Here is a 25,511-nt window from a genome sequence, read left to right as displayed (position 1 = left end):
AAAAAAGGATGATCTGTTCCCCTCTTTAAAACCCCTGCCCGTCCTCTAACGGTGGCCCAACAACCAGAAAGAGCCCGTCATTAACCTTACAGTTACTTTAATCAAGCAAATCTACACCATGTCGGGTGATGAAAGGGTATTTTGAGGATCGATCCCAGAGGAAAGGGGCCCGCATAAGATGCAAACGACCTCCAACAAGGTGGAGACCGTCTCCCGGGGAAGAATCAATGCCGTATGGCTGAGTCCATCTAAAAATGGCTCGCAGGCATGTTAAAGGCAGCAGCGGTCCCCGGTGTGTGCCCAGCTCCTCCGACATGCCTTTCACAGTCCAAACATCTCGTGTCACAACAAGACTTAAACTCCCGTCGCTCCCCAGAATCACCTTGTCCTCCTCCTTGTCTGACGAGACCTATCGCCGCATCCTCCAACACACTGATGCATTCAATTTATTCATGGGAAAGGAAGGGAGATAATGACAGCGCTGAATGTGTATGAGCAGGAAGAAGGTGGAGGGCCGTTCCCAAACGGACAGACGCACGGAGAGAGTGTGGGAGGACCGGTGGAGATGCCAAGGTGATGGATGAGAGAGAAGCTCCCCTGCTCACCAGAGTTTAGAGAGAAAGAGTTTAAAAAGGAGACTTTACAGAGGGTGGGCTTAGAAATAATGACCCCCGCGAGTAGAAGTTTCTCTGTTTCATGTATAGAAGTTTAGAAAAAAAAACAAAAAAAAAACATGTTGATGTTTGGAAAAGAAGACATGCATTTTGCTTTTATGCTTATCAGCCCACAATTAAATGATAATAATAATAATAAAAAAAAAAACTGCTTTCAGCTTCTCAAAAGAAAATGATGACGTCAGAAAGACTTTCATCTCTGCTCGGCTTTCTGTTTCGCTCTATCAGTGAAAGCCAAAAGGCCCGTAATCCTCAGATAAGTCTACTAATCAACTAATACCATGGACAGGGCGTAATCGCATCAGCTCACTAATCACCTTTCTGCCTCTGGTCCACATCGAGACATAAATGCACGCACACGCACACACACACACACACACACACACACACACACACACACACACACACACACACACACACACACACACACACACACACACACAGCTTACTCCTTAAATATACCTGTACATAGAGGGTGCTTTCACACACAAAGAACACACAGAGCTGAGTTTTTATTTGTGGGGTGGGGGGGGGAAATGCATTTTTTGGAGACTCACACACCAGTGCATTCTTCCATTTCAAAACAAACCGTAATTCTGACAGTTCTTTTTTTTAACGTCACTTTTATTCGTTGCCTCAGAAAAAAATCGTGTGTATTCCATCCAAAAAAATCTTGATGCTGTTGAGGTAATATTAAGGGAAGTGTATTCTGTCTTGACTCTTGCTGGGCTGCACACAAGGCTGACTATCTCTCTGTTAGCCGTCGCCTAGATTTAACTCTGATGTTTGTGGTCCTGCTTCAACAACCAGTCTTAAGCCTCAACTGGGCAGCCGCCCAAACGCAAACCTTATCCTATAAAGAAAAGTAGGTGGCATGTGCTTCAGGAGTGTCTTAGCGTTTGAATGTACACAACAGCAATAATAGTAATATAATAATAGTCATGCACAAAACCTCTGAATTAAATTGAATCTAATGTAATGTAATCTAATCCGATGCTCTGATCAGTCAATCACTAAATAAAAAAGTAGCAAATTGAGAATATTCCCTGTGAAAACACAGTAATCGTGAGCTGTTTAGCAAACATACAGTAAGGCAGCTTCAAACTGTGATGCTCCCTCCGCCATGCTTCACTGCTTGATTGATATTTTCGTGTTGTTTGGAGCTCTTCAGATTCCAATTAGCAGCTAAAGAATTGGACGATTAAAACTAATTATCTCTTTGACATCTGTTAGTGGTAAATTAGACAGCAAGTAAACAATTTCTCCTCAGTGTTGGTGCCTTTCAAACAGGAAAACTTGGCAAGCTTAAAAACTGGGGGGAGTTTGACAAGGACTTAAACTCTGATGGTTAAGCAAGAGGGTCAGAACATCTCAAAAACTGTGTTCAGTGTAAAGTGGTCCAAGGAAGGGAAAATGCCAAACCAGAAACCAGGGTATGTGCGGCCAAAAATAATCCCCGGTTTCTCTTGAAGAAAGGTTTCTCTTTGATACATGTGGGGAGTTAAAGATTCTCCAGTGTGGTTCGTACCGACAGACCGGCTGCTGAGATTCCTGCTGGTTCAGACAGAAAGGTGTCTGCATGCTTCATTCATGCAGTGAAAAATCTCCAATAGTACATTCCTACTCTTGATGTTACCAGCTCCACAGGCTGCTTTAAACTTTTATCTGTTTCACCGGGTTTCTTTGTTGCCTCGCTGAGCAGTCTGCAGTTTGGAGCTTATTTCCAGGGGGAGAACCAGAAAACGAAATTGTTCCCATTTATACTCGATTTGTTTGCGGACTGATGAATATCTAGACTCTTGAAGATAACTTTGCAACACTTTCTAGCCTCATGCAAATCAACCATTCTGGATCATAAGTCTCTAATGGTCCAATTAGCTTTTGTTGATATCATTAGCCTGGGTGGGTTACAGAGCAAATTTCCCAATAATGTACTATGAACAATGCAATGAATAGTGAGTCTGATGAAAAATAGATTGCATTTGCTTCTAATTGTTAGTTGGTTTAAGACCTGACCATATTTCATTTGTGCATTCATTAGATTATTTCAACAGATTCACTTTTTTTTTTTGTTGCCACGATAACATTAAACTAAATAACAATCTGCTCTCACTTGTTGGGGGAGTCGAGACTTGAGAGGTAAACACACCTTTCCTCCATCACTCTTCAGGAGAAAAGAGGATGTGATGTTTAAATGATCTGAGTTTAAGCGCATAAATAACATTTTCAAGTGAAAACAGATTTTCTGGCCCAAGATGAAAACTTCATTGTTTTCTGCCATTTCCAAGTGAATTGTTTACAGAAAATAAGAGAGAAAGACATTTTTACACAATGAGATTTATCTTCTAAATTTAAAGCCATCCTGAAGGAACTGTGGGTTTAGGGGTTTTGCTAAATGGACCAATGACCAGTTCAGGGAATCAAACCAGCAACCTTCAGCTCATTTTGTTAACCTCTAAACCACCTCACTGTGTAGAAAATGTCAGCTACGAATAGAAAAATTTTTTTTCCGAGTGTTGGAATATATTGGCAACTTTTGCAAATATCTTTAAAAAAAAAAAAAAAAAACCTATTAACAGTGTATAATTTTATTTACACAACTTTGTTTTCTGGTTTGTTCACTCCTTTTTTTTTTTTTTCCACAGGCAAAAAAAAAAAAAAAACCGACAATGAACATATGACAATTAGCAAGTTCTTGTTTGTACCTTGGTAACTGTAGAGATCCCCCACGCTGGTCTGACGCGTGATGTGCTGCCAGTAGGCGCTGCGCGGCAGGGAGATGGACTTGGTTAACGTCTCTCTGGAGTGGATCTGAAACAGGCAGAGGAAGCGTGTCGCGTCTTTCACTTTCCTGTCACTCGCGCTTCGCTTACAACAGGGGAAATTGCTTAGCGTATGTCAGTAAACAAAGAGTTGCGAGGCGCCCGCCGTATCGTGGGTTGAATGGCGTCTCTCCACTCTGAATGGCTGTTTGATGGGAGAGATGAGGAGTCACTCGGGATTTTGTTTTGCCACTGGATGATGTGTTTCGGATTTTTTTTTTTTTTCTAACTTGGAAACTAAAAGCTCAGCGTGAGGGCCGGGGAAACAGCTTGAAATATACGAAACGCATTAATGGACTTTAAAAAAAAAAGAAAAAAAAAAGCTCTCTCAGATGGTAAACAAGCTATTCCGCCCATTCTGCGAGATGAGCGGTCAATTTTGTTTAGCTATTCGTACGATTTATAGAGCTGAGCAGGATTTGGATATGTTCCCAAATGGTGGGGTCCAGGAGCACGGCCATATGGTCAAGGCTCATCAAACACTAGGCAGGCCTACATAAATAAAGAATACAGATGATAGCAGGGAGGAGGAGAGGCAGGAAGGAAGGGATGGATGGCTGTTGTGATGGAAGGAGGGAACACAGGCCAAGACCATAGGAGGGGGTATCAGAGGGCTCCGAGGCCAAAACAGCCCTTTAACGGAAGAGAGCAGGCAGCTAACCTAGGGGAATATATGAATTCTGTTTGTGTGTGTGTGAATCATGATTTATTGCCTTTGCTTTCCATGGTTTCTAAAAATAATTCTGTGAACAGCCTCAATGAAATGCTTGTTTGATCAACCTAAATCAAACAGGCGGCGAAGGCACCAGTGAAATACGAGGGAAATCAAGACAAAAATTACACTTGCTAAAGCGTGTGTTTAAAGATGCCTTTTGTTGCCGACTCCAAGATCTTCTGGCATTAGCTGCAACAGGATATTTTTAGGGTGCATGCAAATGGCGCACAGTAAGAAAGTACTGAATAATTATTCGTGAGACAATGCTGTGCTGACACTTGCAATCATTATTCGGCGTAATGCTGCCAGTACAGGAATACCATCGTTGGCCTGATCACGTGCAGCTGTGGATATGAGATAAAACTTCCAAGAAAAAAAATGTTCAAATGTACCTGGGAGCTCTTCTCCATCTCCTCCATCATCCTCTCATGCTGCTGGGCAATGGCCAGCGTGGCCGAGTGGACCCGCTGGTAGATCATCTCCCCCTCCCGCGTCTGGAACGTGAACAAACCCTCTCCTGTGTCACACATCCTGCGCCAGGAACACACACACAGAGACACACTTTGATCATGCTCACTCTCGGATAGCTGATTTACAAATACGAACGGTTGAATGTTCGGTTACAAAAAAAAAAAAAAAAAAAAGGGGGGGGAAAGAAAAGAAAAGAGAAATGAACGTTGCTGTGATAGTCCACTGAAGTCAAGCACACACATGCGTGAGAAGATGCACTGCGCAACAACACACACTCACAGAGACACCAGTCACATCATCGCCTGAAGGGCTCTGCGGCAAATGCTGATATCCTGGGATGTTTTTGAATATCCAGAACTGCTTTGTAAAGTTTTTATAACATTTCCAAAACTAACTTTTTTACCCCCCCCCCCCCCCGTCTCCTACAGCTGACATTTCAATCACACACACACACACACACACCTTCCGGATTCGAAGGTGAACCAGGTGGAGTCTCGCCCGTATCTGCGCAGGGAGCTGAGGGGCCACATGACGAGCTTGAGGCGGGCGTTGTGGATGTCCCACAGGTAGATGTTTTCGTGGGTGATCTGCATGGTGCACTCGCCGTAGATGTCCAGGTTCGGCGTGGGCATCAGGTAGACGTTGAAGCGCTCTGGGGGGATTCACGGCACACGGCTCAGCTCGCAGTTCATTTAATTTATAAAGAACAAATTCCTCAGTGACCTCTAGAGGTACTAAGCCATGCAGATAGTTTTGGAAGTTCCAAATGAAATTTATGGCAAGTTATTACATTTCACTGGAACCACAGTTTCGGCCGGAGGTATCATTCATCGGAGAGCCGTAAATTGTGCCTTCAGTCATATTTCTAGAACAGCAACAAGGTTGATGAAAAGTTAGCCACATACAGTGAATATATGAGAGTGCAGCTGCATATTAAACAGAAGGAGTTACTGCACGCCTACATGATTTCTTAAAAAGTCAATCTTTTTTTTTTCTGCTCTGCGAGTCCATAATATCGACTGTCTGGGATGCAGAAGTTGGACTTTACTTACTTTCTGAGGTTATAAAACAAACCATCATATTTCAGAAAAAATGCAAGCAATTCAAGAAATGGAGCTTGTCTTGTCGATTAGTTATGTGTGCAGCCCTGTACAGCAGAGACGCTTATCCTCACTATCAGAGGACCAAATCAAACTGTGGCAGCTCACAGAATGAAAAGGACAAACTGGACATCTCTACACAGGTACATATTTGATATTTTCTACATTCAAATGAAACAGTCATTTCAATAATACCAGTTTCAAGTCCAGTTTCCTGTAAAGAAAACAACAGACATCGACTGTCACATTGTTACGAGGAAAAGGCAAGATTCCTCTAAACCATGACTCTCTTATTTATCCAGAGAACTTTTCATAGACCAAATTTCAAAGTGTGTGGTTGATATAGATCTCGGCATTTGATTAATCCATTTGCTTTGTGCTGAAGTTTCCCATATTTTATCATGGGTAGTCTATTCTCTCAATGCTCTTTGTGGGAAAGCGTTCAGCGTTCCCTCCAATCAACAGAGCCTTGTTTTTAAAGAAGCTGTGAGGATTAGTGCAACACATGGACAACAAATAGCTTTCAGGAGAGACAAAAGATAAAATCAGACCTGCTGCTGCTGCAAAAAAAAACATCAAATAACAAGAAAGTGGACTTTAAGAACAGTGACGGGGATATGCAGGCTGAAATAGATGAGTTCTCAAGTTGTGGAGCTTCAAATGTAGTGGTAAAGTGTTCCAAAGAAACAGCATTTCAGGGGATTAAGTGATAGTAAAACTAAAAAAATTAGGTCCAATAAAAAGTGTTCTTCTCAAAAGGTTTTGTTAAATTCTTTGTTTTTCATTCCAGGCTTTTGAAATGTTGCATTCAAGGATTTGAGAACATTTTATGGTTAAAAACTGAGTCTTTCCTGAGTCATATTAATTGTTTGGCTCTGAATTTAACTATTATAAAGTGACTTTTGTTTAAAGAAATAGGGAATTTAACTAAAAGAAACACTTTCCACTTTCTCCTCTCTCTTTTTTTAATCACTGAGTGTTGTACTGTCAAACTGTCCTAGAAAACCTTGTTAAGCCAAATTAACCCCTAAAGAGGGCACTCATTTACAGTGTTGCAGATGGAAGATTGAAATGCTGTGAAAAAAAGTATAAAAAAAATACAAAAAAATCTGTTGGAAAGAGTGAAATCTCCCACAATTACTCTGTTTTTTAATTTGTTGTTGAAAAAAAATCTCTGAATGTGCTAAAATGTCCACTTGAAGTCTTGAAAACGCTTTTACAATCCTGCCGTCTCATCCCAATGGTCACAAGTGTCCTACAAATTAGGAATTTTATCCGCAAAGAGACATGTTCTGTAATTGTTATTTACTTTAATGAAAAGAAAAAGTTTGAATTGACCATATAATGCGAGTTGTTGCACCATAAAAGTCTAAGTAGCTGCTGCTCTGCTAAACATGGCGTTTATGCTTATATAAATCTTTCAAAAACACATTAGACTATTACCATTGATAGGAGAAACCGTATCAACTCACAACATGTTAGCTAGCTGGCAAACAACATACATTTCTTTGATTATATTAGAAATGATTATATGTAGCAATGATCCCAAGTGGTTTTCTGTTTATTACAGATACAATATAAACATACTTCAGCTGCAGTGGTTCAAACTAGACTGAAATAAAGGATCAATGAGCTGAATCTGCCCATTCACATCAAACTGTCTTGGGGGGGGGGGGGGGGGGGGGGGTGTTTATCCATAATCTAAATTAGTTCTCTAATTACGCTTAATGATTCAAAATAACCCTTGTATCTGCAGTGGATAGAAAATAGCAATGTCATGGTGTGGCGTATTTTTAGGGACAGTGAAAATGAACTCTGATCTAATTATCAGACTGTGCTGTTCGGGGAGGGCTCCTAATTGAAATTGCACGCCGAAGCCTTTTGTTATATCCACTCACAGAGGCGGCAGCCAGGTATGAGTTCAGTCTGTCTCCAAACCTTTGGACACACACACTGCACAGTTAGATTTAGAAAACACAAAAGGGAGAGAGAGTGTTTGTACTGTTACAGTTCAATTGGTTCACTCCAGCACAGACCAAATCAAAAAGTGTGTGTATTGATATCTAATATAAATGAAGCCGAGTTATGTTGAGGAGTACGATTTCGCTCTGCGGCTGCAGTGAAATGAAATGGGTTGAAAAGATGGCAGATTCTTTTCAATTACTCGCCCTTTTACAACTTTAAACTGGTCCTTTGCCTGTTGCCTTTTCGATTTCCTGCGCCAGCTTACAAATTACACAGAGAATGAGCTTCGGTGTGATAGCAGAGCCCTGTTGTCTCCTCTCCGTTTCCATTTCCATTTCCTGTGAGTGGAATATGTGGAGGCACATTTATTTCACATGGCTTTCGGAGCCATAATCTCATCCATCTCTATGACAAGCTTCATTATGAGGGAAGCCAGTGATGCACAGCACTGCTCATTAGGCCTGGAACAGAGCCCCAGCCACAGTCTGTGACCTGTGCTCACACACAGGTTTCCTGCAACACACACATCCAAACATACCTCTGAAGTCTGAGCGTGAACCATCCTGAGCCAAAAGTAGCTAAAGACTGTAACGGGGGACTCAGACTCCGATATTGACAAAAAAAAAAAAGGCCCTTATTAGCCAGGCCTAATTGGACAGTGGTGGTTCCACTCCCCTAACCCTCTGAGGTTTCAGTTGCTTTAACGCATACAGACCCGGACTGCAGCGGCTAACTGCTTGGTGGCGAGCTGAGTGAGAGAGATTGACCCTGAATGGCTGTCCGTGTTAACAGGGACTAATTGGGCACTCACCGTTCTGCTCCCGCTGCACACCCGCTGCTAACAGGTCTGGCTCTCCCAGGCTGATGTCGTTGAGACGGCTGCCCAGGCACTCCACGCACAGCAGCTTACACCATTCCTCTGCGTCTAGCTCTGCACACACACACGCAGCAGAGCAGTGTTATGGCATGTGCAACACCCACCTCCTCTTCCTCCTCCTCCTCCTCCTTCATCACAACTGCATACATAATAAAACACAATGTCCAGTTTATACTGCACGACTGGTAAAGTGTTTACACACACACACACACACATAAATTACCCGAGGAATTTCTGAATAAAACGTTACATGCACAGGACACGAGTCCCGGCTAACAGTAACCAACAGCGAGAGAAATCAATCTGATCGATTTGGTGCAGATTAAAAGAGGCAGAGGGTTCAGGGAACAGCCGGCGGCAGGAGTGAGCTGGGCTTCTCCTCCTCCTTCTGCCAATACTGAGTTCAAAGGCCACACAGTATAAGTGGATCTGCCAATCGGGCTAACGTCACGTCTGAAACCAGTAACCGTCTATTCACTGGCCTTTCTACTCTGACAATGATAGAAAAAAGAAGAAAAAAAAAACAGAATATTTAATTTCTATAGCATAATTTTTAAGCCAATTCACACAAAAAAGAAACAAAATGGAAAAGCAGAAATATCATACAGTGACATTGTTTCATGTAAACAAACCTTCAAGACTTTGGATGCTTTCATGACTTATTCACCTGTCTGTAATGATAAGATTCTTTGGAAAAAAAATAGAATTTATGTCCAATATAATGGAATAAAAACAACAGCAAGAGGAAAATCTCATTGTTTAATGAAAGAAGGCTTACTGAAAGGAAAAGAAAGACTTCAACAACTTTGAAATTCTGCATTCGGTTGATTTAGTTGTGTTATTCCAGTAAGATGTTACTCTCTCTGCTCATATCTTGAACACCAGTGTTTGGATCACAGCGTTCACACTTGTTCAAATCCATACACGTCTGACAAGACTGATCCCAAAGAGGTCCATTACACAAGTGTATAAAGCAAGCATGAAATGATTTCACAATAAAAGTTATTGCTGTTTCTTCTTTTTTTGGTGGGAACTGTATCGATATAATAGGAGTGAAGGACATCACACTGCACCTCAAGACTTGAGCTGAAAGATCAGTAAATGTTCACTTCCTTATTGCTCACTAAGTAGCTTTAGCAGCTATAAGCCAGACAAAATGATGGTGGATTTGAGAAAACATACATGCAAATGCTTGCAGAGATCAGTGCCCTGAAAGTAGCGAGCATTAGTCTGAAGAGAAACACCACAATGAATCTGATGCTAAATTGCAGCAGATTTTACAGTAAACTGCAAAATCAAGCCATATGTTTTATTTTTGGATTACATGACGTTCCAAGAGGGAAAAAACGAAGAAGCCACAATTGAAGGATTATTGGATTTTGCACCAGGAGGCACATGTGAAAGTGGTATTATGTTGAAATTGCACTTTAGTCTTTTTGTTTATTGGTAAAAGCTATGACATTTAATCTAATGCATACATTTCCATTGCACATATTCAAAGGAAAGCATTTGCTGTTCTTAACATTTTGGCACATGCCATCATTATACTGGGATCAATTCAGTTTGTTGCCCTTGAACTCAAATTATAGTGAAACATAATATAGTCATAAAAAATCAACACATTTTTAGGACCCATTTTACTGTTGTATTCATTTATTTATTGATTTATAGCATGATAGTAAATAGCTGAATGTAAATATACATTGGTATGATGCAGTAAGATTTTTTTTATCACAATAGACAGAAAAACAAGATACATTACACAATGTAGGCACAATATTTTCTGATGGAAATAAAACCAAGGGATTGGTGACAGAGCACATAGATTATGTTGTGAAAATTTTAACACGGTGACCAACACTGCTGAAACCCTGGAAACAAAGCCTGTTCTTCTGAACGCTCCTCCTCCTGTCGGTTAACTTCCGGTGTGGCCTTTGCCTTTGCATTTCGGCTGGTCTGTCAAACTGGCTGTGAGCTGTCTCCGCCTCCTTTTTTCACCATCTTTAATGAGGAGACCAGGTGGAACTAATCTCCTGTTTAAAGTTCCCCACGGCTCAGTGTACTGACACTCACCTGTATCACTGCTGGCGGTGTGCATGGAGTCAATGATGGCGTTTACCCTGCAGCCTCAACAAAGCAAAGAAGTTGGTGCGGCGTCCAAAGTTCTTCGCCATTTCGGCCAGAAAGCTGGTAAGCGCCTGGGAATGCAGCCGTGTTTATTTATCTCAACTTGCTTTGTGGTTAAAATGTTTGGTGCATTCAAGAGCAACACCGATACATGGTCATTTTTAGGATTCATGTGATTTTGTCTCTGAAAGTGAGTTGCAAGGTCAAATTATTAATTATCTTATTCAGAAGCTTGATGCTTATCTGAGGAAGTTCTTTAAAATTTTACAAAAACTTCTAAAAAACACTTCCTGATTTAATGCCACAATATAATTATTTTTGTTTCCTTATGAATCAAACTTCGGTAAAGCATTTCAGGGCTTTGTTTTCTTCTTGTTTTCTTGCTTTCAGGTTTTTCACCTAAACAAACCTAGAGGTGTACAATCTGCTAACGAAACCCAAAATATGCACAAATCACCTGTGATTTCAATAAAAAAAACGTACAATTTGTTCTTTGAGTGGAGCCCAGTTTAAACACCCTGTAAAAAGATCTTTTCTAGTCAAGAAGAATGCGAGTATTACAAAGGATTTGACAGAGGCTTTTTTTGCTGTTTGATTGTGGCTTTATTTCTGTTGTGTTGTGGCTTTTATGCTCTTGTGTTGTGGCGTTGACCCTTCTGGGCCACTGTAGTTTAAAGATCTGCCCACAGAAATCTGAACAAAAATGTCAGACTTCTGCTTTCCAAAGACTGTTTGAAAAAAAAAAAAAAAGTTACTGCAGCCTTTGATTTCTGCCGCTCTAATACCGAGATGTGTTAACTGAATCCAAACACAAACCAACGTGAAAAAAACACATTTTTCCTAACTGGCTTAAGTATTTTCTTGAAATTATATAATCGGCTAAGCGGAGAGTATTCTTGTTAGCAAGAAAGTGATTCACTGAAAGAGCAATTTTCAGGAAATCAGAGGAAAATTAAGGTGATTACCATCTCCGTATAGAAATGTGGGAAGTAATGTCTGCAATGCACTTGAAGAAAAGACGGCACTCATTATGAGACGGGTTCTTTTAATAGGAGGCTAAGTTGAGACAAACGATTCCATGAATCAAATTTGGGAGTCTGTATGCGCTCTGTTTTTTGTGAATGCCAATTTTCCTCCCTGTTAAGTCGGGGGAAAAAAACTGTGTTTACAATGTAGAAGATTTTCCAATTGTCTTATGTGAGCTTTTGGTGAAAGTCACCGAAGTGCGAAATGAGGCAAGCGACACAGTTGTTTATCTTTTGTGAAGCTTCCCAGCTCTGGGTAAATGTGGGAATATGTAACTACGACACATGTGGAAGGGTGGGAAGACTACCGTGTTTCTGTTAATCAAAAACTATCGGCTTTCGTAATACGTGTGTGAAGAGGTGTTCTCACCTCATTCGCTGCGGACTATCTTGTGTAATCGGCGGCGTAGTAGGGAAAAGCTGTTTGTCAGATCAGCTCTGACAAACACAGTGGATGGGGCAGATCTACACTTCTCTTTGCAGGGTTGAAGGAAAGGTCTGCTGCTGCCTGAAGCGCTTCATTCACACACGAGGATTCAGAAATTCACACACACTTACAGGCAGCATCAGCTCTGCACTTTAGCTCTTTCCCAAAACCACCTCTCATTCAGAGTTACTACAGCCTTAAAGTTCCTCTAAACTCCCACACTTTTTTTCTTTTTTTTTTTTTTTTTTAATGCCACCGAGTGGAAAATCGCCTAAACAAACAGTTCATCAGCACAGAGGCAGTGGAGTTGCTCCATGTGCCGTGCATGACAAGATATGTCAGGGGGGCCGTGCGGAGGTAGAGGTGTGCGTGGAGGAGAAAAAAGGTCGGCGCAGCGTTTTGCGTGAAGGGAGAAAAACACAAGGTGACGCTGGAGTGAAAATGGAGTCAGGAGACAGGCGGCTTACTTTGCTTCTCCGGTTTCAGCAAGAGGTGTCATGATATAAACAAAAAAACAAAAAAAATGTGTTGTATATGCTGATGTATTTATATTTCTCAGACCTGATTCAGTCCTGAAATTGCAGCATTTGGCACACTTGATGTTATCCATGTCATTAACTGTCACCCTGTTATCCTGCCTCGTCTCCATAGCCGTCATATGTAGCCCGAACTACAATAAGCTTCCTTTAGTGTCTTGGCACTTTCTGTATGAATGCATAAAAAGATAAACAATAAAATGCAAGGTGAATTTCATGAGGTCTAATTGCAATATTTTTAATGTTATTTTAGAGAAGCCAGTCAAGCACTAATTCTTTTGGCATGAGTGTGTAATGTATTCAAATAAGCTTTGGTTCATATTTGGTTTTTAAATCCAGACTCTCACTGTCATAGAGAGATAGCGTGACAAAAAAGGGTCTAAAACAGACGGGCTCTCATGCAACAGTTCTGTAATACATATTCAGGAAACATTGGCTTCATGAACAGAAAGGGACACATTTTTCACCCTTTAGAGAGGCGGATTTTATGCCGATGTGGGCAATTATTTTTTTTCCCCGAGGGCCACATGGAGAAACTCTGTGAACCATAAGTTGACTCCAGCTCTGCACAATATGAATATATCTCTGATTAGCAGTTTGTAACATGGTTTTGATGAGCTACTGTTTACGCTCTGCTTTTAGTTTTTAAGTTTCTCGGTTTGTTCTTTCTAGTGCCTTTGAGTTTAGTTGACATTTACATGTCAATCGATAAAAATTGCATTTTGCATGATCCTTGCTTTTTCATTGCATTTTTACAGAGTAACAACTTGCAAGCTGCACAAACCCAAGTGGCTCAGATCCTACTTTATGCACTAAAACAATAAATGAGACACCTTCAGAAGCAAAGATGTTGTATTGCATGCATTTTATACAATATTTCTCATTGATCTCCTGAGGGCCGTTCGGGATGAACCACAGAGACGAACACTGCTCAGGTATAATCTTATATCTGGTGCAGTGCGGCAAACGGCACAAGTGTTTTGACTGGTACCAGACTGTGGCAACACCAACACCCATGTAGCGTTAAGGGTGTTGTGACTGGAAACAATACCTCTGGGTTTGTTTAGATTGTATGGCTGTAAAGATATACCATCAGTGTGTTTTTGCTCAAAGAGTATCCTTTTTCTGAGCCTTTAGCTTTTCTTTTTGAGTCTTATAAATTTCCATTAGTCGGCAAGAGAAATTAGTTGCTAGGATCATCCCTTGTCTTGATGGGAGAGTCATGAAAAGGTCCTCTGTCAGCGGTGACAGGACAGGAATGTAGTGATTAGTGCTGCTTTGATTTCTTTACAAAGCAAGAAATGAGTGTGCTTCAGAAAAATAAAAACTGAATTTAAAGGTGCAGTTGCTGGGGAGTTAAAGGTTTGCGTTAAAAGTATGGGAAGTCGGTGGACACGGTGAATAAACCGCATATTGTGGTGTGAGAGGAATGAAATAAGAGAAAGGTGATGGTAGGAAACGGTAAAAATAAGGAGTTCAAGTATTGATGTCCAATAAACCTCCACGTCTCCATCTCTTGTGCGCACACAGAGACCTGCAAGGCCGGACATAACTGAGATGTTCATCCCTGTCTGTTCGCAGTAGTAAATTGAGGCTCGCCTTGCTCTCGGGTCAAAGTCTTGTTTTGCACTGAGAGACGGCTCCGTCTTCACTGAGCATGTGCAGACGATCGCGTGCCTCATTGGTTTCCAGTTCACGTTTTCCCGGCAGTCTCTATTGTTACAGTCCACAATTAGGCTGATACACACAGCAAATTATGCCCAGTATTGGTTTTCATACCTGCACAGTGAAAATCAATATCTCGGAACAGACCCTCCCCCTTTTTAATATAGCGTCAAATGAGCAGCTGTTGGCAAAAGTCCAGTCCTTCACTGATTCCCTCACATCTCTCTGTTTTTCTCATTCAGCCTCTCACTCTCCAGTCCTCCTCCACTTGTTAATCTTTTTTTTGTTGTTGTTGTTGTTCCAAAACACCATGTCAACTTCATCCACCGCAGACATAGAGGCATGTCCTCAGAATTTGAACAAAAATGCAAACTCATGTAATCAGTGCCTGTAACCATCTTGTTTCCACTTTAGTTGGAGCTGGCTGATCTGAACTTTGCACAGAGTGGGAAAAAAAGTTGCTCACCTGATTCACACGCGAATGTCTTGGACGTGTCGTCGCAGAAGATGATGGCCACGGCGTGCTTCTTTGTCTCCCGCGGTATCCGGGTGATGTTTCTGACGTTATGGAGCTCGGTGATCTGAGGAGGAAGGAGAGAGTGGCAGCGGCACATTACCTTCAGTGAACACGGCCGCCAGCCGCAGCATCCAGCCTTAATTGCCATCTCTCGCAGCATCGCTAAAAATGCAATAGCAGTTACAAGCTGAGCAAATAAAGGGTAAACTAAAAGCGAGACTCAAACAGGAGGGATCTTAAAGGATGAATAAATAGCAGGAGTTATTACGATGATCGCAAAAAAGGCAGTTTCGCACAGTGAGGCAGCCAATGTCAGCTTGTTGCAGTTTGATGCCTGCTGCAGAGTAATGTAGAACACAAAAAAAAACGTGCTATTTTCTTCCAACGGTATTCTTATAAATAAATGTTTTCTGATGCTCACGCTGTGCACGCAGTGCATCCATCCTTCTAGTGCATCTGTTTTCCTACTACTCCAGAGAGGAGTGCCATCACAAGCATCTAAATCATTTTACCAAGAGATTGATCGTGAATGAAGGGGGGGGGGGGGGGGGGGGGGAGAGAGAGAAGATTACATTTAATTGAATATCATCCGCATTTACAGGCCATTTTGTTCAACAGTCCTCTCTCTGTTCACTCGGCCTAGTAGATAAGGCCCATTACATTATTGTAGTCCATTGTGTGCAAACTGCGGGCCCTTTGCCAGACTGTGGAGAATGAATTAGCTGGGCTCGGTGCCCATATAGTAAAGCCTGACAGTTAAAGGTTAAAAGACCAGACCTAATAACATACAGAGCATATGTGGACCACAGATTTTTGTGTTCGATAACGTTACATGCACTAAATCTTCCCCCTCCACTGCTAGATATCCTCTGCTCAACATCCGAGTGTTTCAATAACAAATCACGGACATTTGAAAAGGAGAAAAACTCAAACTGTTGCTGAAATAATAAGATGGCAGATGTTTTTCATTTATTTCTTATCCCTCACAGATGATATCTAATTATTTATATGAGACACGGTGTGTATTTGTCCTCAGGCAGGCAATTCATACAAACAAGTGACACAATATAAAGCATCAACAGTGGGAATTTTTGAGCCGTGAATTCCTCTTTCCTCTTTAATCATTCCCTGGTTGTGTTTAGTTCAGCTGATGGAGGCTGACTATGGGCAAAGGCAGGATGCATCGTGGACCTTTCACCAGAAAATCACAGGGCAAAAACACATTTACCCATATTTACACATAAAGGCAACTTCAGAGTCAACAGTAGGTCTCATATCAGTTGAATGCAACCAGGGTACCTGGGGCTAAACAACTCGGCAGGAAAAACATGCAAACTCCACACACACAAAAAAAAAAAAAGCTGCTGTAAAGGTACAAAATGTCAGGCGAACATGAGACGTGGTAATCTGGTTGAGTACCATAACTATATGACTCATAAGTAAATACAAATAATTAAGGAGATGTTGATGTATTTGCGCAGGAATTGGATGCAGTGAAGTGTTTGTCTTATTGGTCAAAAATGTTGGCATGCTGTGCACGGAAAGATACTTATTGCAGTTCAGTTGGTCTTTGGTAATTTGCACTTTTCTAATTTTTCTATCGCAATTGTAAATTTTCCAATCTACAAAAGTACAATTTTCACTTTCGGCGTTGAAATACAGCACCATTGTTCCATGTAAGCTGCCTCTGTCACGAGCTCAGGAGAGAGCTGGAGGTATGTTGTGCACACAAACAACCGACTTTTCAGGTTGCTAAAAATATGCAGTGACTGTGTTACTGTGTGGACCAGAGCTGCTCACATGCTGCACAAGCAGAAAGAGAGCGAGGAACTGGAGAGAGGAAGAATAAAACTGGAAAAGAAAAAAAAAAAAAAGAAAAAACCCAATCCCCTTTTGTGTTGATTGTGTAAATCAGCCACCAGTGCAGCCTATTTCCCCCCAAAAGCACTGCAGCATTGAATGGAGCCCTCAGACGGGACCTTTCTTGATCTTTGTGGCGATGCATTACCAGGTGCACTGGTGCATGTGTGCTCTCATCGCTCACTCCAGCGCTGGTTGTATGATATGCCTCTGGGTTGGAGGGTGGGGGGGGGGGAGACGGGCGCTTACAACCACACAGAATGCCCCGTTTGACAGCATGATGTAGTAGGCAGAGAGACGCTTCATTCACAATACATGGCTGATACTGTAGGGGAAGCTAACAAAGTGGATCAAAACATCTACCCGGCTTGGGCGTGCGAGCATTCGGGGAAACTGAGGGGAACTACAAAAAAAAAAGTATTAAATTGCCGCCCCAAAAAAAAAATGACAACTTCCCAACCTGACTCACAATCACAGAGAAGTACAAAGAGTGCTGAATTGTCTCTCAAACAACAGCCATGAAAGGAACCTAATGTCAGGGTGTGCTATTATCTGCTGTTATCTCCTCTCATTATGATAAAACATTGTTCACGGTGCAACTCCTTTAACATCTTCTCCACTCACCACGATAATAAGCCATAATTGGAGTTTTCAAAAGGCTTAAGAGGTGGGAAGTAAGATATTATACTCTGGATTATTACTTTCAACGGAGGAGAAGCCCCCAGAGGACAAGATAAAGTTGCAAAATGTGTCTTAATAGATTCTTAACGCCATCATCTGTGGCCAGTGGACAGGGATTTTATATGGAAATGAACACAAAGTACTTATCTTGTGTTTAAAACGGCTTGCTGCTGCTCGATGATATTTCTTATTCCTTAGGTTTAATATTCTTTTTCATTGCAGAATGTAAAAATATTCCTCCTGTTAGTAACTGGATCTCAAACATTAAGAAGTAGATGTGATGAAATCTTATTAGGAAGTGAAAAAGCTGAACTCCAAGGAAAGTTTCTGTGTTTCTGAAGGGAAGACATCTGAAAGCCAAAATGAAATTCCTGGCTTCGCGTTTTTTTTTAGTGGGCGACCACTGGCGTCAGGTTTTATCAGCGGAAGCTAATTAATTCCACCAGTTGGCCAAATTGCAAAATGAAAACTCTTGGCGGTTGCCTGGCAATTGTGCTCTGCATGTCGATGACGGTAGCATTTCGACTCGGCCAGAGACTGCTCCCCGAGGAGCGTCGCCAGGTTTAGTCTGCTCTTGGTATTCAAGAAGACCCAGTGTGGTGAGTCGAACTTCCCAAATGGAGTCCTCTAAGAAAGAAGCATAGGAACAAGATTTTTTATACTGTGTATGAAGCGTCTTTATCAGGTTTCTATTGAGCTTTACGGCAACACGGCCTTTGGTTTCAGGTGTGCCGAAAGACAGAGACTCCAAAGACAAGCATGGCTTAAGAATCATACCTTTAATTAATTTATTTTCTAATTTTGTGGCAATTTCTTCACAAAAAGCTGCATAATCCTGATCAAATATTGAACGACTTAAAGCTCACAGCATCCAATAAAAATGTGATTTAAACACTTGGCTCGCTAAGGCATGGCTGTTAAAACACAACTAAAATATCAATACAAAGACATTTAGCTAACAATGTAATACTTGTGCTTTTACTGTAAAGAACTGTTTCTAACATGTCAGACGATATTTAAAATAACTTGTACGACATCCTCAAGCTCTAGGAAATGTTATGGGAATCGGTTTCAGTGTTGGCAGATCTCGATAGCTAACAGATGCTCTGAACAATCACAGAAGAGAAGCAAAAGCTAAAAATATGTTCAGGTAATTTTCTTTTAAGCTAAACAGTTGACAGCTCAATGAAATAAATGATTAGTGATTTTAATATGTTTGAAAATAGAGTAAACATGAAATGAAAACGGTGAAATTAGGATGCGCTTGAGTCATTTGTTTACCTTGTGGAAGCTCCTGAAGTAGGCTGCCTTTTCATCAGGGTACTTCTCTAGCCGCCGGGGCCCTTTACTGGAGGCCTTCTTGAACACCAGCCAACACCTCCGGAAGATCTGACAACGGAGAAAGATGGCATCCCCGTTATAGAAAGACAACTCCTCTGGAGTGGAGAAATACATTACAGTAACTGTAGCTATAAACTATGGAAACAGGAAAAAAAAAAAACTGTCCAAAGAGGCGAACCCAAGTCAACACACAATAAACCAACTCGGAAGAGATCAACTGGAAAATTCAGCTCCTCTTCCACAAAAAAACAAATCAAGTTACCATCCTAGACCATAGCATATTAGAAACTTGAAAGTATAGTTCACACATTGTGCATTACAGGTGATCTCTCCATGCCAATGTTGACCGGAATTTCATGCGACATGTACACAATGTTGCAACAGCAGCTCATCAGATGGGTTCAGCTTTCCTGTCTGAAGCCAAATCCTGTGCCTCAACCAAACCAACACAATGAAGGGTAAAAGGTGCACACTTTCAGACGCCTGCTGAGTGGCGGACGATGCAAACCACTGAACAGTTTTGCTTACCTCCCGTGTAGACTTTTCTATCGGAAAAACACTGATTAGCCTCAGAACTCCTTCATGTAGTTGAGTAATGAAAAGCATAGACATAAAGAAGATAATACTGAATCATAAAATTAAAGTACCGAAAATAAAAGGTGATTTCTATGGATTGAAATGTAATTGGAGTGAGAACAGGTTAAACAGAAGACGGAAATACAACCATGGCACCATGTGAAATAGAAGCCTCTGTAAATATGCTTCATTGAATAATTCATTCCTCATATGTCTGTTCTAACTGATGAGAATAGCTGGAACTTTCATTTTGATCCGGGGCAACTTCAATTACTCTCCCGCTGATTGAATGCGTGGGATTTGAGATGCAAACGTTTTATCTGCTCAGAGGACATTCAGACACCTGCCACATTAAAGAAAGAACAGGTTTTTTTCTAAGCCTTTTAATAACTGAAGAAGTGACAAGAAGCAGTGCAAAAAACATCAGACGGCGTGCTTATTCTAAAATTATGATTTCTTATGTAAGAGTCTTTTTTTTTTTTTTTTTTACAAGTATGTGAACATTTTTGAATGGTTTGTGTTAAATTAAACTAAGTGAGTTTGGAAGGTGTTGGTGTCATTGGGAAATACACTAAACTCCGCACTGCTTTCAAAGCACTCTGCATGGCGCTCCCCTTCGTTACTGTGTCCATTAATAGGTAAATAATTCATGGCGCTCTTTCTCCAAAACTCCAGCCCCTCTGCTGACTTGCTTCGTCAGGACGAAGGTGTGATTTTTCTCTCAGATTTAATTGATGCTGATTGACGGCGGGAAGACCGCAACCTCTCCGCAGCTGTCATCAGATCCAGATTAACATGTTTCTAAATCCTGATGGGTGCGCAGATGCGACATAACCATTTCCCCGGCTGAACCCGGGCCTCTTCGTGACGGGGGATTAAAGCACGTGTAAAAAACAGCGCAGGCGGGGAGCTTTCATGTGAAATAAGCAAAGCGCTTCTAACTTTAGAAGCGGATTGAGAAAATATGTTTGGAGGTACTTTAAATGGTTCCCTGATGCTTCAACTGCGACATGATGATTAAGTCTTCAGCATTCACCTTTCATTAGTGATGGTGGCTGTGGGCTGGAGCTGCAATTCAGGCTGTTCGAATTTGACGGTGGAGGGGACAAATATATTCCTCGCATGTGAGATGGGCCGACATGGAGCATTGAGCAATCTTCAGGCTTTAATCTGAACTTAAACAAATCGGGAGACTCTCTCCACCTTTTACTCGCATCGTCATATGGACGTGTAATTGGGTAATAATTTGGGTTGATCCCTGAAAGCATTTATAAATGGCAGACTCTTTACGAGCAGTTTGTGTCCTGAATCTTAACATCTTCCCGCTTTCCCCACTCAGAACTGCCTCACAGAACATGCTGGGGGAAATATGAGATGCGAAAAATGTTTTCCTCAACAGGGAATCTGGTTCCCAAAATTCAGTAGTTTATATATTCAATTCTACTTATAATTTATAATTCAATTAAGATGAAAATATCTCTTTTTAGTGGCATGGGACACGTTTTATTTATTTAATACCATTAAGGTAAATATGCCCTGAAACTGCCAACTTGGAAACAGCAATAAAGTCTCTTAGGCGATGTGCATGCACAAATATTGTTCAAGAACTGGGGGGAAAAAATTCACAAATCAACAGATAAGTTGTGTCCCTAAGAGCTTCAGACAAGGTACAAGCTGCTGTACAAGCAAAACAACTTTTTAACTCACTATAAAAGTTGGATAACACGGTTAAGATGCTGCACTGAGGCACAAAAAACAACTTGCGAATGTACATACCTATACAATCCTGACTTTTAAAAGGATGCAGTGATTTGCATGTTAAATAAGCCCCAAAAGAGATTGACAGAAATGAAACAACTTTTTTGAGATTTTTAGTGGAAATGCAATTAAAATAATCTTTTTCAAACATGAATGATTAAAATGTTTTGTATATTGTCTATTATATGTAAAATATGTGTTTATACAATTGGCAAATAATTGCATTTAGTTTGTATAAATACTTCAGTCACCATCCAAATCATTTTAAATGTTAATAATTCCAATATTGGGATTGTTTCTTGTCTCCCTTTGAGATTCAGATTAATTATCTGGCTCGTGCAAAGGAACAGGCGATGATACAAATTCATGGTGCTGGACAAAACCATTCATTCATTTATTAGAGCCACTTTTCAAATACCAGAATTGCAGCAGGGGGCTGGAACCTACTGAAGCAAACGAGGCAAAAAGCAGGGTCAACTCTGAGCAGCAACATGAAAAAAACCACAAAGCCACAAAGAAAGCCCACTCAACCGCCAACTACTGGACAAGATCCAACTACTATGAGAAATCCTTTTACTGAAATTCCATTTTAGCTTCTTGTAATATGCATGCATGCACATGTGCAATTGTCTGGAAAATTTGTAATTGAGTTAAATCCACAAATGTAACCTGTGTAACTGCCCAAAAGGGTGAAATCTTTCACTCTATTTTTATAGAAAGATGTTTTGTTTGGACCACCTCATTACTTCTTCGTCATCAACCCTCTTAAAATCCTTGCAAAGTCTTTGAAGCAGCTTGTGTAACTGATGCAGATGGTTCCCTTGGCAACACCAGCTGTTAATTCTCATGGATCCCAGTCTCTATGTGGTTTCCAAAATATGAGGCAGCACTGTCTTAGGTAAAGCCACAGAGCTGTGTGGGAATGGCTGCCTTTTCCCAGCATGGTTTTATCATCTTAATTTTTTGGAAGAAATCATAAGACACAGTGGTGGAGGGTGATGTTTAAATTTTCTGTGTGAAAGAATAAAATAAAGTCAGGGAGAAGGCTTTCGTGAAAACAGAGATGGCGTTCAACAGTCACAGACTTTTTACAATGGATGCCCTTCCTGCTGCAAATGGAACTCAAACCCTTTAAATCTCAAGATGAAGACTCAACTCGATTCACCACTGATTGGTACAATATTATAATTTCAAACATCTTAGAGAGTCTGGCATTCAACCATTCAAGCTGGCATTCTCCGACACTTTGAAACCATCTGCCTGAGATAATTTTGTAGTGTCTTTACCATTCTGTTAATCACAGAGAGTAATTTTATGAAATTTTGTGGCGAGTTAATTAATTGGTCACCAATGCCCTGTTATATTCATGATTTGGAGTCAGAAGTTTGTGAAACAGCTGGAAGAATGAGGAGAAATTGGTGCCCAAAATTAGACTGTTACGACATCCTACAACCAATCTGCAAGGCAAACATGGTAAAAAAAAAGAAAAGGGGTATGTTCACCTGTGGTGTAATAAAGTATCTGGTTCGTTATTGTGACGAGCTTTAAGTTGCTTCTTCGATTATCAAAGGGAGAAGACTTTTTTTCCAAGACAAATGTAACAACAGCAACAATTCCTAAAGCTAACATCCTATTTATGAAGCCGGTGTCAGGAAGTGCTGAGAGAAATGGCAGATGAGAGGCAGAATAAGTGTGATGGCTCAGAGCCAATGCATCCTATGTGGTTGCCTATCTTTAATAGTTGGACCCCTCTATTTCCTGGTGGAGACAGTGGCTATCACTCTGTCTGATGTATGATTGCCCTGGGCCGCATGGTTGTGTTGGGGAACCATGGCTGTACGATTAATTTGTTTACTCAGCTGGTGTACTTCATAAAAGGCCCACTGAGTTGAACTTGGCACTTTGCAGTAATTGACTAGAGTGGATCCCTAGGTCCTTATCGGTCTGCCTTGATGGGTCTCTATTCTAGTTAAGTGATGCACAGGCCCATTATAAACAGCAAACAACGGAAAAATAGAGCACAGCACACTCTCTGATGCGCTGTGGATCATTTCCTACGCCCTCCGTAAAATGCTGTTAAAGGAGTAAAGAAACAAAAAGATGATAAAATCGTACTCTGAATTTACAAGCTGCTTTTATTTTCATAATGGCGCTTTTAAAAAAAAAAATACAGCAAAAACCGCCGCTTTGACAGAAACACGCATGCAGATGTAAATCGATTTTGACAATGGCCATTCCTACATTTTGGAGCTTTAAAACAGTCAAATTAAAGCAAGCTTCAGTTCTCCTTTGAGCGCTTGAGTCAAAGCAATGCTGCCTGCTTGCTGCACACAAAGTAATTCACCCTAGGAGTGTTCAGATTAAGTAATTACACCAGCACAAAAGCAAGCTCAGTGAGATAGCTTCTGCATAATAACAACTGGGGGTATGAATGAAGAGGGCTTAATTTTGCCTGTTCCACAGTTGTCAACGCTTTGTCACGGCAGTCCCGTTCTCGGGCTGCTGGTGGGTCTTATTCAGAGACACTCTCACACTGATTGTAATTACACAAATGTGAATAAGAAACTCTGCTGATTTGGTGCAACTCCTCTTGACGCTATTGTAGTAAAGAATAGAGTTTGGCATTAGAAATCAAATTGCTGCTTCCAGAGAAAAACACAAAAACGAACACCTATGAGGCAAACATTTCAGATGAAAACAAATAATACAGTTAAAGCTGTGGTTACTCCCACAAAGCAGGCAAAAAATTTCACCACACGCTTTTTTTTTTTTCCTTTACAAAAAAAAAAAAGTCACTTTCAACTGCGATCACAGCTGCTGCTGGTCTGCTAACCTCGTTTCCACAGCTTCAGTTATTCTGCTTCAGAAAACCAACCGGTAATGTCATGTGGCTGACTTTTGTTTTTGTTTTTTGGATAAAAGTTCACATCTCGCATATTTTGCAACAGTTCAGTCCATGTAGAAATATTTCTGATATATCAAATAACAGATTTTCGAGTCAGAAAAAGATGGGTACATGGATGGATGGATTACAGTTTCCAATCATAATTAGAAGGCAGCATATCGATAAAATAGTACCAAAAAAAATAGGCACAGTAAACTTTAGATGTACAACAGGAAACTGGCTCTAAAATGATATTCCAACAATACTCATGGTTTTTACTGAATTTGTTATTCACAAAAAAGTAAACATTATTTCTTATCTGTACCTTATTACTTGCCCAGATTTGGCAGGTCCTGGTCTTAAATTCAGGTTAAATTCAGAGTGAGAGGGACATCATTAAAAGTCAGTTTAAGAAGACTTTTACAAAAAGCAAACATAGAATCACCAGATACAACCACGGTATTTAACTCTATTAAAGACATCCATTCCTTATATGTATGAGTCAATGGTCAAAATGATACTTTCAGTAAAAAATAAAATCCAACAAGGCTTCTAAGGTTAAAAAAAAGAGACTTACATGAAGATTTAAAGTCATTATACCGTGTATTCATTAAAATTCTGGGACGTGGGATGAACCCACAGGGCCACTGGAATCCAGACGAAATTGGGTCATTAAAATTTAACACTTCATTAACACAATCTTAGAATGATTTATTTAGTACAAATTATTTTTTCTAACAAGTTTCCTGCTGTTTTACGCGTGTGTATGTGTGTGCTTGTTTTCTTCACGAATAAGTTCGTATATTAAAAAACAGAAATTAAAGTGAACCCAACAAGCAAAGATACGTTGCTTTTTAGACAAACATGTTTTTTTACATGTTTAGGTATTTACATCTGGAAGAAGTGACCATTGGACACTGGTTACCGTATTTACTCCACTCATAGTAGACGTTTGCTGCTTATATATGAGTGTATATATCACTTTAAAACCAAAACAGGATAAAAGAGAACAATTGGATCATTTTGAGCCACTAACCCAAGACAACAAGCAAAAATGAGCAGGGCATATTATATCTAAGCTTGCTGTAGAATAACATGACAACAGGGAGCAGAAATGGCAAATTTCAGAGCCAAAAAAGTCATGTGACGGATTGTTGAAGCAACATCATTTTGAGGTTGAATAAACAAGCAGAATGCAAGAAGAAAAAAAAAAATGAAAACAAAAAAAACTAAGCTCCTAATCCATGCATTCTTTCTTCCATGAAGAGCAGGGGTGGCAACATCAATTGTATCTTTTCTCTCTTTGAGGACACAGGGAAGAATAAATAGAATCGTTTTAAGCAATCTGCTGATCAGAATGTGCTTCACAACGGAGTAATGAATCTTCAACAGCCTCATAATTGGACTGATTCACCTGTAAACAGTTTAACAGCATGATGCAAGCGTGTGCTTGAGTGTGAATGGAAAAAGGGACGGACTGGAAAAAGAGG

The 25,511-nt window shown here is 40.6% G+C and overlaps 1 protein-coding gene across 3 annotated transcripts in view; it reads right to left on the bottom strand.

Annotated features, from left to right (window-relative positions):
* dok6 (docking protein 6) overlaps window positions 1-25,511 on the bottom strand; it is a 52,985-nt gene that overhangs the window by 5,053 nt on the left and 22,421 nt on the right. For all 3 annotated transcript variants that reach the window (XM_030099178.1, XM_030099179.1, XM_030099177.1), the window contains 6 exons: window positions 18,744-18,851; window positions 14,871-14,985; window positions 8,559-8,678; window positions 5,145-5,334; window positions 4,604-4,742; window positions 3,380-3,485 (listed from right to left, as the gene is read on the bottom strand). In XM_030099178.1, coding sequence (XP_029955038.1) covers window positions 3,380-3,485; window positions 4,604-4,742; window positions 5,145-5,334; window positions 8,559-8,678; window positions 14,871-14,985; window positions 18,744-18,851 — 778 coding nt within the window. The remainder of the gene's footprint in view (window positions 1-3,379; window positions 3,486-4,603; window positions 4,743-5,144; window positions 5,335-8,558; window positions 8,679-14,870; window positions 14,986-18,743; window positions 18,852-25,511) is intronic.

The sequence above is a fragment of the Salarias fasciatus genome, chromosome 9 (assembly GCF_902148845.1).
Source record: "Salarias fasciatus chromosome 9, fSalaFa1.1, whole genome shotgun sequence".
NCBI lineage: Eukaryota > Metazoa > Chordata > Actinopteri > Blenniiformes > Blenniidae > Salarias > Salarias fasciatus.
The sequence above is the reverse complement of the archived record's forward strand: the minus strand, read 5'-3'. Positions and strand labels throughout refer to the sequence as shown.